Source organism: Pelophylax lessonae (genome assembly GCF_965119305.1).
Source record: "Pelophylax lessonae genome assembly, chromosome: 3".
NCBI classification, from domain to species: domain Eukaryota; kingdom Metazoa; phylum Chordata; class Amphibia; order Anura; family Ranidae; genus Pelophylax; species Pelophylax lessonae.
In genome coordinates this window covers 30,801,608-30,816,992 of record NC_138770.1, presented here as the reverse complement: position 1 = coordinate 30,816,992, position 15,385 = coordinate 30,801,608, and the positions used below count along the sequence as shown (strand labels likewise).

General features: G+C 44.9%; 5 protein-coding genes across 5 annotated transcripts in view; 3 read left to right on the top strand and 2 right to left on the bottom strand.

Moving 5' to 3' along the window:
• Positions 1-3,943, top strand: part of LOC309550774 (uncharacterized protein) — a 461,615-nt gene extending 457,672 nt beyond the window's left edge. Inside the window, exons 2-4 of the mRNA XM_082251110.1 lie at positions 2,906-3,034; positions 3,162-3,372; positions 3,472-3,943. Of these exons, the coding sequence (XP_082107236.1) occupies positions 2,939-3,034; positions 3,162-3,372; positions 3,472-3,668 (504 nt within the window). The 5' untranslated portion in view covers positions 2,906-2,938 and the 3' untranslated portion in view covers positions 3,669-3,943. The remainder of the gene's footprint in view (positions 1-2,905; positions 3,035-3,161; positions 3,373-3,471) is intronic.
• Positions 1-15,385, bottom strand: part of LOC309550684 (uncharacterized protein) — a 1,024,308-nt gene that overhangs the window by 174,540 nt on the left and 834,383 nt on the right. The window lies entirely within an intron of this gene.
• LOC309550736 (uncharacterized protein) overlaps positions 1-15,385 on the top strand; it is an 851,482-nt gene that overhangs the window by 318,606 nt on the left and 517,491 nt on the right. The window lies entirely within an intron of this gene.
• LOC309550715 (uncharacterized protein) overlaps positions 1-15,385 on the bottom strand; it is a 523,380-nt gene that overhangs the window by 8,542 nt on the left and 499,453 nt on the right. The window lies entirely within an intron of this gene.
• On the top strand, positions 5,640-7,331 carry LOC309549886 (uncharacterized protein; the record flags this gene model as incomplete). The annotated part of the gene is made up of 2 exons (XM_082250378.1): positions 5,640-5,645; positions 6,406-7,331. The coding sequence occupies 2 exons, from the start codon at positions 5,640-5,642 to the stop codon at positions 7,309-7,311; spliced, it is 912 nt and encodes a 303-aa protein (XP_082106504.1). The 3' UTR covers positions 7,312-7,331.

Sequence of the window (15,385 nt, the reverse complement as noted above, 5' to 3'; positions counted from 1 at the left end):
GCAGACAGTTGATTATAAAAGGGCGTTACTTACAAAGAAAACCCCTCCCATTTCATGGTGTCAGCAATGGCACCACATGGAAGAGAAATGTCAGAAGACCTGAGAAAGAAAATCATTTATTTACACAAGAAAGGTGAAGGCTACAAGAAGATCATCAAAGCTTTACTTATCAGTCAGAATTATGTAGCAAAAGCGATACAAAAATGGAACTGCAACCATCTCACAGAGACGTCCAGGCCGCCCACGGAAGTTATCACCTCCAAAGGAGCGTCTTCTGATGAGTAGGGTTGGAGAAAATGGCCATGCAAGTTCATTGCAGTTAGATAAAGAAGTAGAAACCAAACTGGGGTGACTGTTTCCCATGACACAATACGGCGTACTCTGCAGAGGAATGGCATGAATGGGTGTCGGCCATGAAGGAAGCATGGGCTTTAGCCCACCTTAAAAATTTCCAGGGTGAAAAATAAGAAGACTACCGGACTGTGTACTCTGGAGTGATGAGACCAAGATAAATGTTTTTGGAACTGATGGCTTCAAAACTGTATGGCATTCCAAAAGTGAGGAGTACAAAGAAAAATGCATGGTGTCTAGAGTGAAACATGGTGGTGGCCGTGTCCTTCTGTGAGGCTGCATGAGTGCTGCTGGTGTCGGGGAGCTGCATTTCATTAACCACTTCCCGCCCGCCCTATTACAAATTGACGGCGGGAATGTGGTTGAGTTATCCTGACCGGACGTCATATGACGGCGGCAGGATAACACCGCTCTGGGCGCCCCCCGGGGGCGCGCAGAGCGGCGATCGGTGATGCGAGGTGTCAGTCTGACACCCTGCATCTCCGATCTCGGTATCTCCGATCTCTGATGGAGGCTCTTTACCATGTGATCAGCCGTGTCCAATCACGGCTGGTCACATAGTAAAACAGGAACAGCCGTTGATCGGCTTTCCTTAGTTCGTGCCTGACAGGCACGAGTAAAGGAGCGCCGATCGGCGGCTCCCCTGACAGGGGGGGGGTCGGCACTGGTAATCAGATCATTGATTACCAGTGCAGACCCTCGGGGGGGGGGGGATGCCACTAGATCCACCAGGGATGCCCACTATGACCCCAGGGATGCCCACTATGACCCCAGGGATGCCCACTATGACCCCAGGGATGCCCACTATGGCCACCAGGGATGGCGATCAGGGCTCAGGGAGCCCCCCATTGCCCTCCCCATCAGTGATGCCCACCAGTGTCCTCCCTATCAGTGCTGCCCACAAGTGCCCATCATTGCCATCCTTTAGTGTCGCCCACCAGTGCCCATTATTGCCCACCAGTGCCGCCTATCAGTGCCCATTAGTGCCCATCAGTGCCGCCCGTCAGTGCCGCCCATCAGTGCCCACCAGTGCTGCCTATCAGTGCCCATTAGTGCCCGTCAGTGCCGCCTATCAGTGCCCGTCAGTGCCGCCTATCAGTGCCCATCAATGCCGCCTATCAGTGCCCAGCAGTGTCGCCTATCAGTGCCCACCAATGCTGCATATCAGTGCTACCTATCAGTGCCACATATCAGTGCCTATCAGTGCCGCCTATCAGTGCCGCCTATCAGTGCCACACCATCAGTGCCTCCTCATCAGTGCCTGTCAGTGCAGTCTCATCAGTGCTCATCAGTGCAGGAAAAAACTTATTTATTTACAAAATTGTATAACATAAACAAAAAAACTTTTTTTTTTTTCAAACTTTTCTGTCTTTTTTATTTGTTTAGCAAAAAGTAAAAATCGCACAGGTGATCAAATACCACCAAAAGAAAGCTCTATTTGTGGGGGGAAAATGATATAAATTTGGTGTAAGTACAGTGTTGCATGACCGCGCAATTGTCATTCAAAATGCAACAGCGCTAAAAGGGGAAAATTGGCCTGGGCGGGAAGGGAGGGAAGTGCCCTGTATTAAAGTGGTTAATAGTGTCACGAACATGAATTCATAGATGTACTGCTCTATATTGAAAGAGAAGATGCTACCATCACTCCGTGCCCTTGGTTGTCACACACTTTTCCAACATGATAATGATCCAAAACACACATCTAAGGTCACTGTTGCATTTCTGAAGAAGAACCGGGAGAAAGTGATTCAGTGGCCAAGTAAGTCTCCTGATCTGAACCCAATCGGGGAACACCTATGGGGAATTCAAGAGAGATGAACATCGCTCTCCATCCAGCATCCAGGCTCTAAGAGAGGTCGTTCTTGAAGAATGGAAAAAGATTGATGTTGAAATATGTGGCCATTCATTCCATGCCTAGAAGACTTGGTGCTGTCCTTACAAATCATGGAGGTCATACAAAATACTAGATGGAGGAGTTTTTGTTGTGGGGTGTGTTCATTTTTGCATCAACTAATTTGAGCAAAACAAAATATATTGTGTAATCTAAGTTCTATTATTACTTTCATGTAATGAGCCAAACAAATGTTCCATAGAACTCAGTTTTATCACAATGTTGGAAATTGTTCTTGTGTTCATTGAGATATTGATTCAAAAAGGGTGTACTCATTTATGCTGAGCACTGTATATCCCATAGTTTGATGACTCTAATTTTCCTACAGACTAAATATAAATGGATTTGGGTTATTTTTACCTAAGAAGTGGAGCAGAATACAGTTTTCCCCTCAATTTATGAAGATTATTTATTTGCAACATTTTATAACAGACAAAAATGTGTTTTTTTTTTTTAACAAAAAAAAAAAACCCGATACAAATTACATTTGGGAAGAGTGTTGCATGACTAAGTACACAGGGTGCTGAAAGCTCAGTATTGAGGTGGTTAAATGTACAGCAATCCTCCTATTACCCCCCCCCCCCCCCCACATTTCCACACATCCCCATCCTATTATTGTGTGACCAATACCATCCAAATAATTCTTACTTTCATTTCCCAAAGTTATCCATCTACAAGGAGACCTGTATAGATCAAATGACGACACCAATGAGGATGGAGGAGGACCGGAGTCACATGACTGAGAAGATACTAAACCTCACCCTGGAGATCATCTACCTGCTGACCGGAGAGGTGAGGAGGATTCTGGGAGGTCACATGACATCACTCTTATCTCTATTAATAAAACACAGACCTGACCGGAGAGGTGAGGAGGATTCTGGGATTCTAACATGATATTCCTATTGGTTCCTCAATACAGAGATTTCTTCTGAAGTCAGGTGATCATATGACCATCACAGTGCCTCCATGTGACTCCCTAAAACCTGAGAGACACAACATGCAGAAGATTCTAGAAGTCACCAAGAAGATGATGGAGCTGCTGACAGGAGAGGTGAGCGGTGCTGGGAATTCTGGGACATTATCCAGTAACAGACAAGGGATGTGTCTAGAACATGGGACTCATGGAGGCAGTGAGTGGATTTTTTTTTTTTTTTTACAATATCTGATATCACAAGATTAACCCTTTTCATAAATGATCTTTTGTATAATTTTCTTGGTTTAGGGTGAAGATCTGATAGATATAAAAGTTGAGGTTAAAGCAGAAGAAGAAGAGAGGTATGTGAGGGATGATCAGCAGTCTATGGAGGAGGATGGAATAACGGGGACATTTATAGAGGAGGACACTCCTACAGAGATCAGCACAGGTGGGTCATTAACACTAAATACATTCCTCCACCCATACTGCTCACTGATTGGTCCAGAGTAGGGCGGGGACTGGGTGATATCAGTCTGTAATCCCCTGGTCACTTTCCTGAGCTGTGTTCCCCATCCTGTATTCCTGTATTTCTCTCGGATAATCTTCCTTCTCTGTGCTGCAGACACAATTTATGTCTCTAGACTGGATTTATGGAGATTCTGGGGTTCAGCTGGCAGCAAAATGTTCATTTTCACCATAGACGTTACTAGACCTAGGCACCTGGGGTATGTTCTTCGGGTCTTTTGCCCCATGCCCGGGTCTAGTAAGATCTCTGACAGAACAATTCTCCCAGGGTTACTTCTTCTGTTGTCTGTTGGCTGTGCCGGGGGGAAGGATATGTCTGTATAGTCTCAGACCCAAGTCACTGAGTGCATTCTCAGGAGATGGGAGGCAGCGGTGTGACAAGTTGCAGAGGTCCCACATGTAAACATTTAGGCTTCCACTGATTATGGGTCTCTTCCCGACAACCCTAGGCTGTGGTTGTCAGGGTCTGCAGGTGGGGGCTTATCGTCACTTGGAGGCTCTACCACCTGATGTAACTAACTGGTGTATGCTGGCCATGTGACCTCAGAAGGGGGCGGTGCCACTGGGTGATGAAGCCATATGACCCCCCCTCTTGCCTTTAAAAGGAATGTCAAAGCAGGCAGATGACGGGAGGCCTCCCAGGAAGCAAGAACGTTTTTGAATTTTCGGGTCCAGCGAGCATCATGATTGACGATGGATTTACATCGAGGGAAACTATTTATTTTTTTGATTTTTAATAAAGAATGGGTCAAAAACTGTCTCTTGTGTTTATTACTTTTTTTGAGACTATTATGGTGAATGGGTAGGGGTACTATGTACCTGATACCTATTTACATAGGGGGGCCAGGATCTGGGGGCCCCCTTGTTAAAGGGGGCATCCAAATTCCGATAAGCCCCCCGCCTGCAGACCCTGACAACCACAGCCCAGGGTTGTTGGAAAGAGGCCCTTGTTTCTATCAACATGGGGACAAGGTGCTTTGTTTGGCTCCCATGGACTTCAGTGGGGTTTTCAGTTCGGGTTAGAAAATTTCCCCTGTTCAGGAGTTCTGCTGTGAACTAAACAGGGGTGTTTGACCCATTCCTAGTCCTGACTCCTACATTATATACTGTGTGTTGTACATTACATGGTTCTGATACTGTACAGATATAACTGTTGTATCTTATACTGTATAATAAGTTGTACATTGCATAGGCCTTACTTCTTTTGCTCCTATTTTCTACCAGTTGGACATTTTATATCTGATGATTTGATTGGAGGACAGACTTTTACATGTTGATAATAATGTGATAACATCCTCAAACTTTTGAACCTTAAACAGAAAGTGATAATGAGGGAGGAGTCAAAAACCGAATGATGACTGTCTTCAAGAGGAAGGAAACCCTCCTCTGTAACTTGTACCTATAGGTAAGCCTATGATAAGGCTTACCTATAGGTACTGTAAATATCTCCTAAACATGTACCGTTTAGGAGATATTTACCCTACATGCAGCCAGTGACGTCACTGGTGCATGCGCTCTGAAGGAACGGCCGCTCGTGCCGTTCCTTCAGAGCTCCGTGCGGTGACCGTCAGCTCCCGCGCACGTGCACGGGAGTGACGTCACCGCGGCTCCGGCCAATCAGATGGCTGGATGCTGCGATCCTGGAAGACAGGCGACTTGACATGTCGTCATACAGGTAAGCGGGCAGCATGGCGGGGGCTTGTTCTGAGGTAAGTATTTCATAATGAGCTAGTATGCGATGCATACTAGCTCATTATGTGTTTGTCTTGCAGGTTGCAAAAAGAAAAAAAAACATTTTGGGGGGTTTACAACCTCTTTAAGGATCAGTCCGGTCTTCATCTTGGTTGTTCTCCCCCCATTCTCACTCTCTGACCTCTGGTAGGGCTCAGCCCCGCTGTTATTCCTGACTACATCATGGACTAAATAAGGAAGTGCGGGACTTCTTGTGTTGGGAAGATGGCAGTGAGTGACAGAGGGGGTGGGGACACTTGTCCCCTCATCACTGTCACTCCTATAAAAGACAGTTCTCGTTCTTTCCTCACTCTCTCACTAAGGTCCTTGAATAAAGAAATTAACTGGTAGGAGATCAGAGGACCCATTTACTAGTTATATTGAGGGGGAATTGTAAGATCCTCAGAGACAAAGCTGCCTGATGTGGGCGGAGTCCTGGTTTAGGGGAACCAATCTGCTGATGTCTAGTAATAATCTTTTTATCTCTATTTTAGTACATGGACGGGAGATGAGGAAAACCTCAGAGGATTGTCTCACTTTGTCTTCAGACTGTAAAGTAGAAGATGAGGACATCACACAGTATAGTCCAGGAGAAAACCCGACTACCTCAAATGTCCATCCGGCACCACACAGTGTCGATGGACCATCGTATTCCTCTTATCCTGAGGAACCTCAGACTGTAAGGGACGGTGCCGGACCATCGTATTCCTCTTATCCTGAGGAACCTCAGACTGTGAGCGACAGTGCCGGACCATCATATTCCTCTTATCCTGAGGAACCTCAGACTGTGAGGGACAGTGCCGGACCATCGTATTCCTCTTATCCTGAGGAACCTCAGACTGTGAGGGACAGTGCCGGACCATCGTATTCCTCTTATCCTGAGGAACCTCAGACTGTGAGGGACAGTGCCGGACCATCGTATTCCTCTTATCCTGAGGAACCTCAGACTGTGAGGGACAGTACCGGACCATCGTATTCCTCTTATCCTGAGGAACCTCAGACTCTGAGGGATGATGCCGTCCTTCTAACAGATAAGAGGTTTTCCTGTACCGAGTGCGAAAAGTGTTTTTTAGAAAAATCAGAACTTGTAAAACATAAACAATCTCACACAAAAGAAAAACCATATTCCTGTTCTGAATGCGGGAAATGTTTTTCACAAAAAGCCAATCTTTACACACATCAGAAATCTCACACAGGCGAGAAGCCGTATTCCTGTCCTGAGTGTGGGAAGTGTTTCCATTTTAAATGTGAACTTAATGTCCATAAAAGATCTCACACAGGTGAGAAGCCGTATTCTTGTTCAGAGTGCAGGAAATGTTTTTCATTGAAGTCCAATCTTCACAGACATCAGAGGTTTCACAGAGGAGAGAAGCCATATTCCTGTCCTGAGTGTGGGAAGTGTTTTTCAGAGAAGTCCAGGCTTTACAGTCATCAGATGTTTCACACAGGGGAAAAGCTGAATTCCTGTCCTGAGTGCGGGAAATGTTTTTCACAGAAGTCTGATCTTTACACACATCAGAGATCTCACACGGGGGAGAAGCCGTATACCTGTCCTGATTGTGGGAAATGTTTTTCACAGAAGTCTGTTCTTTACAAACATCAGAGATCTCACACAGGGGAGAAGCCGTATTCCTGCCCCGAGTGTGGGAAATGTTTTTCACAGAAGTCGAGTCTTTACACACATCAGAGATCTCACACAGGTGAGAAGCCCTACTCCTGTCCTGAGTGTGGGAAATGTTTTCCACAGAAGTCCAGTCTTAACAGACATCAGAGATCTCACACGAGAGAGAAGCCATATTCCTGTCCTGAGTGCGGGAAATGTTTTTCAGATAAGTCCAATCTTTACAGACATCAGAGATGTCACACAGCAGAGAAGCCACATTCCTGTCCTGAGTGAGGGAATTGTTCCTCACTGAAGTCCTGTCTTCCTGTACTCAGTGCCTGAATGCGGAAAATTACTTCTACATGAATGTTGCTGGACATCACAGCTCTCATGTGGGGAAGAAGCACACCCTGATATACACCTCAGATATACTCCATGGCTGATCTTCATAATGTAAGAAACACTTCATAAGAAGATCAGAGATCACCAAAGACATGTATGAAGTGTTGTCCCGTGTTGGCCATTGATAGCAGGATAAAAATAAAAATGGAGTCATTACCTTTCATTGGCTGAGTACATTTTGTGGTGTAAGATTTCACACTTCGAGGTCTGTTTAGTTGAATGAATGTGACCGGCATGCTCCTAGCCATGATGAATATTGGATGTACAGTATTTTATTTCATACACTGATTTCCTTGGCTCCATCTAGTGGCCATAATGCGGTATTGCGCTATGAGGGACATTCAAGTCAAACCAGGACTTTTCATTTTACAGGTATAGAAAGGGGTGGTAGCATGGCAGTCCTACATGCAGTAGTAAGTGGTAGGTGTGTCCTATTACTGATGGGGGGCACACATGTGGCGGGCAGTCCAGGGAGAGTTATTCAGGATGGCAGATAACAGTGTTAGTGCCTGCGTGGAACAGCGTGTGGTGATGGAGGTTCTTGTGAAGGAAGGTGTAAAACCTGCAGATATCTACAGAAGACTTCAAGCACAGTACAGTGATGAGACGCTCAGCTGCAGGAAGAGATTTGATTGGTGTAAACGTCGGTCAGTGAGGATCCCGGCCGTGGCGGTTCCCAGCCCCCAGCAGTAATTCCTGTGATCATTCAGCATGTGGAACACCTGATCCTGGATAACCGACACATAACCTGACGTGACATTGTCCAAGAGACCAATCTTTCTGTGGGAACGGGGAACACATTCATCCTAGGCTGTCCTAGGAGGGTTCAGGCGTCCTGATAAATTTTTACATGACCAAATTTTCCAGGCATTAGTTACCCACTTACCCTCTGGAAGATTTACCCCCCTTCATGACCAGGCCATTTTTTGTGATTCGGCACTGCATTACTATAACGGACAATTGTGCGGTCGTGCGACACTGTACCCAAATAAAATTGATGTCCTTTTCCCCACAAATAGAGCTTTCTTTTGGTGGTATTTGATCACCTCTGCGGTTTTTATTTTTTGCGCTATAAACAAAAAAAGACAATTTTGAAAAAAACAAAAAGAATATTTTTTACTTTCTTACATAAAACATCCAATAAAAAGAAATGTAAAAAATCAAAATTTCTTCATCAATTTATTACAATTTGTATTCTGCTACATATTTTTGGTAAAAATAAGTGTATATTGATTGGTTTGTGTAAAAGTTATATCATCTACAAACTATGGGATATATATTTTTTCTAGTGATGGCGGTGATCAGCGCCGTATAGCAGGACTGCGATATTGTGGAGGACTGTCAGACACGGGGGGGGGGGGGGGAGTAATTCACTAAGCTGAAAGAATTGCACTGCTCCAGTTCTATTTTTTCTCGCCGTGTTAAATTAGTTAAAATAATGCCCAGGCAAATTTGTAATCGTTAAATTCAATAGTGAATTCCGATTAGAGCGGCATTATTGGCGATCGCGGCTTTTACAATTAAGAGTTTAATTTGAAACTTACAGGCATGGATTGCACTTAGCACTGTGGTGTAGTGGTATCTGCACATAGACCCTGACTGATATGTCATGGGTTCTGGTCCAACCATCATCACATCAGTTGTGTTGGGGGGGGGGGGGGGGGGTTGTGTCTACAGATTGTTAAATTGGTAAAATTTGTGATAAGTACATGCAGCTAAGATGATTGGACATGCCTGTGAAGCGGAAGTGTTCGGCAAGTGACAGCATTCACAGCTGATTCAAAATAAATCGTCAATTATCCCAGCTGATCTGAGAGTTTGTCTACTGGGAGCTTGTCTATTTGGAGATAGTCTACTGGTAAGCCAATTGTACATCTATCTAAATATATATATATATGTGTTTTCAGTGCTGAAGCTGATTGCTACTCTGCTAGCATTCTGCTTCAGGGGCCCTGATGAGTTATTTGCTGATGAAACGAGGCGTTGGGCGGGACTGGAAGGTGTGACGTCATTGCGCCGAGGATGCAGCGGCCATTTTGTCGGTTGGAACCCAGACTATACACACACACTGACCATGCTCTGCATGTTTATGTGAGTTGAACAGCTTTAAAATAAATATTGCCCTTTATTTCATACGTACTACTCTATGAGTGTTTTTCCAGTCTTGGGGCTTTTTGTTAATCCTCCCTGGGGACCAGATCCTGAGCCTGAGAATTTGTGTGACCCTTTCCTGGGAGCCTGCCTCATCCTGGACCATTATCTGGCCTTACTGGGTGCTGAATATGAACTCTGGATGAGCCTATAGTGGGATATGGATACTTTGCATTAATAACAGGACGGTAAGAGGCAGTGTGGTTGGAGGTGATCTGGTGGTGGTAGCACCTATTTGCCTTAACAGCTGACCCTGGTGGATTGATGGACCTATTGTCTTATTGGACTGATATATACTCACTTCGTTTCTAGCGCAGCACCTCCCTTTACCATGTAGCCTTAAAGATATGTACTCCATGCTTCTGTGCTGAAGGTGGTTCTCTGAAAAGGTATGGCTGAGGCACCAACAACATCAAAGTGTTTTGACAATCTCCTTTTTTGATGCTTATAAAGAACAATCAAATCGGGAAAGTTAACCACTACCCTCTCCACACTGACTGTGTTACCCAAAATAAACTTGCAATTAGTGGTCATTGTTAGATGGCCCTGATAGGATATTCTCTATCCTTGACTTTCACAATCCTCCATGTCAAACTCCACTTCAACCTTCCTGGCTGTCACGTCTAGCTAAAATACACTGAATCTTCCACAAACTTACATTTGCACATATACACATCACCCTAACACACACATTTCATGTGAGAATCCCATTGAATGTACTTGCAGTGTGCCTGAAGGGAGCCTCCTCTCCTCCATGGCCTTCTCCTCCCCACGGGGTGACCACATGGCAGATACTAGAAACACAAAGAAAAAATACAATCATTTAAGAACAGCCATTTGGAAAAGGGACACAGAAAGTAGGCCAACCCATTGAAAGTAGTTACAGTGGGCTGGGGGGGGGCAGCCTCCCCTTTCCCCCTGTCCTCCCCAACATCATAGATGTCTGCTGCTACATCAACCAAAACCAAGAAAAACAAACATTGCAGCCCTTCCAGTTTAAATAGGGACCCAAAGAAGACACAAACACATGGAGGGTACTTACATTTACCTTGAGGGCAGGTGCCCTCCTCGCCCCTCTCTTCAGATATCTTCTCCTCCACCGCCTCCTCCATCTCCTCCTCCTTTCTCACCCTCCTCTTCTTCACCCATCACTGAAACTACATAAACCACAAAAGAGAAAACATATATAATAAAAAATGCAGCCCTCCAACTTAGAACAAAGACACAGAACACATTCACAGTCAAAGTACTTACAGTGGTCCTGAGGGGGGATGAGCCTCCTGCTGCTCCTCCTCATCATCGCTGGTCTCTACAGATAAAAACAGCACAAGTTACACACAATTTTAGGACACAAATATCCAGCTACTTCTCCACATGGTAGCAATATACTCAGCGCCCCTACAATTTTTAAGACAAAGCTAGGAATGCATTAGGGAATGTCCATTGGACATTTACTTAGGGCAGGCGGTGCATACAGGAGCAATGACATCAATGAGATTCATTGGGCATTTTTATAAACAGAAGGTCGCTGTCCATCCACTATGGTGCGCCTCTTTATGTCACTCCAAGAGCGCTGAAGGTCCTGCACTGATGTGCGGTGGTGGAATCTCTGCCACAGCTTCAAATGCAGGTGTCGCATAATGGTCGGCTTGGTGAAGTTCTTAATGGGGGAGTCATACCGAAGGGAGGAGGAGGATCTGTGGAAACAAAAATGTATGTTTTACTAACGTTCCAAAAAATTGTGTTAGCAAAACTCAAAACATACATAAAAAAACCATTAGAGATTTGGGACCAATGGTTACTGTTTCTGGTGATTGGGGATGAGCTTCAAGTTTGAGTAGAAGGTAAGTTCAACTCAAACATCGGCCGTTTGATCGTTCGTCGAATGACAAACAAATGTGCTTCTTCGCAGGAAATTCAAGCGCCCATAATGCACTGCATGCGCGCGGTGCATTATGTGATTGGCCAAAGCATGCACCCTTAGTAAATGTAAATAAAATCAGTGCTAAACCCCAATAAAACAGTGTAAAAATGCCAATGGCAGCATACATTCAGTGCTTCCACATAACACAAATATAGGTATAAAATAAAATTAATGTAGCGCCAAAGTAATACTGCAAATAAATCAATAAATAACTAAAGATGGTGACTATGCACAGTGAGATAAAAGTGAAAGTGCTACCATATGTTTAAACCATATAATAATGTGACTCTGTTTCCGTAATCACTATCAGAAAGTGTCACAGTGGATATAAAGTGCTAGTGCTGTCAAAAATGTGTGACAGTGATAAAATAACCATATAAATATTCCAAAATTGTATCAAAGGGTGACCAATAAATAAATATATTGAAATGCATAAAGTGCCAAGTTCATAAAAAATCAAAGGTATCTTCAGTGATGTGCAAAATTGCAATAAAGGTGCTGGTGCTCCAATCTTATACGTGTAGCCCTGCCCTCTGGGCAGTGCTGTAGTTGCAGTGAGTGCCCTACTGCAGAGGTAGTCCGCTGAGTGACTCCAATCCAATGTGTAGCTGTTGCCTAGCTTTTTTTCTAGCAGTTTTGCACTGACTGTTGTAGTTGCAGTGAGTGCCTTACTGCAAAGGTAGTCCATTGAGTGACTCCAATCAAATCCACTGTCCAGCTGTTGCCTAGCTTTTTTCTAGCAGTTTTGCACTGACTGTTGTAGTTGCAGTGAGTGCCTTACTGCAAAGGTAGTCCATTGAGTGACTCCAATCAAATCCACTGTCCAGCTGTTGCCTAGCTTTTTTTTCTAGCAGTTTTGCACTGACTGTTGTAGTTGCAGTGAGTGCCTTACTGCAAAGGTAGTCCATTGAGTGACTCCAATCAAATCCACTGTCCAGCTGTTGTCTAGCTTTTTTCTAGCAGTTTTGCACTGACTGCAGTAGTTGCAGTGAGTACCATACTGCAGACAGAGGTAGTCCTCCACTGACTCCAGCCCAGTCCAATCTACTGTGACATGTGTAGCTGTTGCCTTGCTCTTTTGCTAGCAGTTTTGCACTGACTGCACTGCATTAGTTGCAGTCAGTGCCTTACTGCAGAGGTGGTCCTCCACTGACTCCAGTCCATCCAATCCACTGTGAATGTGTATTTTTTGTGTAGCTGTCGTTGTTGCCTAGCTTCTTTTCGAGCAGTTTTGCACTGACTGCACTGCAGTAACATATTGCAGTGAGTGAGTCCACTACCGCTGCACTTTATTATGCATAATGCACAATCAGATGTTGTGAAATGCAAAGCAAATGTCCCAAATTGAAGATTTCCAATCAGTTTTTATGCAGTTAAGGTGTGAGGAATGAGCACTTCATGTTAAAAATGTTAATAAATAAAGATTCCCATGTTTATTAAGAGATTTGTGTCGAATTTTGTGTTTTTTGGGCAAAATTTTACACGTGTGAAAGTATCGGCCAATATCGGCCGATACCGATATGCGATCGGCAAAATATCGGTATCGGCAACGAAAAACAGAGATCGATCACTAGCAAATACACACACACAGCACAAGCCTGTGTTCACACTGCAAGATGTTTCTCAGGGCTGCAGTTCCTCTGAGCTCCAATAGGTGGTGATCTCACTTCTACCCAGAATAGGAATAGAGACAGGAAGTGATGTCAGGTACAGACAGGAAGTTCCGGGTGAGAGGTGAATTGGGAGGAAGTAGAGAGTAGACATTGCTGGAAGTCACAGCAGATGAGGTAATAAGATCTTATTTTCTATTTACACCCAGTAATCTCCCGTCATGTCCGTCCTCTTCCTCCATAGTCACTGTGACCTCTTTTATCTCCAGCAGATGATGATACACACATATATAGTGTGGAAACCTAGATTAGGGTCAGATCATTTCCCAACTTTCGGGGCCAAACCATTCTCTTAATTTTGGAGATAAATTCTAGTAATATGTTCCTCTAAACAAACAGCACTGACAATAAATAGACAAGACAATGACCATCCTGACTAGAGATGGGCTCGGGCGTGTTCGAGTTTCCACGTGCCCGATCCCGCCAGGAAGCTGACACTGCACTCTGCTAATCACAGGCAGTGAGACATTTCCTGATCCGCAGCTGCACAGATCAGTAAATGTCTCACTGCCTGTGATTAGCGGAGTGCAGTGTCGGCTTCCTGGCGGGATCGGGCACGTACAAACTCTAACATGCCCGAGCCCATCTCTAATCCTGACCATACATGTCCTACAAAGGGCAATTATTACACAACACAGGCAGCCAATGGGCAATCATTACAATATGCAGCCAACACAATGAACGAGTGCAGGGGTCAGGGGTATGGAGCATAGAGCCCCTTACATTGCTGGTCAGGAGGAAAAAAACATTCCCCAGCCTGCTATGAAGAATATGTTCTATCATTGGTGTCAGAGGGAGGAAAATACTGAGGGAAGTATAGGAGCTGAGGGGATGTGAGGGTTTAGTGCAGCTGGAAGACTTTAGGGGCCTCTGAAGGACTCTGAGAACCTTGAGGGGGTAGTCAGGCTTCAGGACTCTGAGGGAAAAGGGGGCTGGAGGGCTCAGGGGAGAGAGGGAGGTCTACGATTGTCCTCCCGCCCCACCCAACTTATTTTTCAGACCTTACAGAACTGGCAATCTTAACCATCTTATTGTCCCACTGGTCATGTGATTTGTTCTGGAATATTATGTAAGATGAAGAAGGGAATTCCTGCATTCGTTGGTGAGCACTTGTTCTTAGAGGAGTTCTGTTTCTGCTGCAAACCAGCTCAGAAACCAAACAAACCCAACAGAGAAAAGGGAAATTCTGATCTGGCAGGCTAAGAGGGTCCAAGGTCCTCCAAGATGTAACAAATCTGAAACTGTCCAGATTAAATGTATTCTCATGGGGAGAGTAGTTCTTAAATGTACAGCAACTCTCCTATTACCCACCTCACATCCCCATCCTATTATTGTGACCAATACCATCCAAATAATTCTTACGTTCATTTCCCAAAGTTATCCGTCTACAAGGAGACCTGTATAGATCAAATGATGGTACCAATGAGGATGGAGGAGGACCGGAGTCACATGACGGAGAAGATACTAAACCTCACCCTGGAGATCATCTACCTGCTGACCGGAGAGGTGAGGAGGATTCTGGGAGATCACATGACATCACTCTTATCTCTATTAATAAAACACAGCCCTGACCGGAGAGGTGGGGAGGATTCTGGGAGGTCACATGGCATCACTCTTATCTCTATTAATAAAACACAGACCTGACTGGGGAGGTGAGGAGGATTCTGGGAGGTCACATGACATCACTCTTATCTCTATTAATAAAACACAGACCTGACCAGAGAGGTGAGGAGGATTCTGGGAGGTCACATGACATCACTCTTATCTCTATTAATAAAACACAGACCTGACTGGAGAGGTGAGGAGGATTCTGGGATTCTAACATGATATTCCTATTGGTTCCTCAATACAGAGATTTCCTCTTCTGAAGTCAGGCGATCATATGACCATCACAGTGCCTCCATGTGACTCCCTAAAACCTGAAAGACACAACATGCAGAAGATTCTAGAAGTCACCAAGAAGATGATGGAGCTGCTGACAGGAGAGGTGAGCGATGCTGGGAATTCTGGGATAGTGGCGGCTGGTGCATTGGGGGCGCAGGGGGTTCAACTGGGTTTTTTTTTAAATCACCTCATTAGAGCCAGAGACTCTAATAGGCTTCAGAAAAGGGTGGACCTGGGGTGCAGAGCAGTGCACCCCGAGTCCCCCCATTGTGTGACAATAGCGAATGAAAATTCACTATTGTCACACAAATCCTCCTCCTGGCCAATAAGGAAGCGG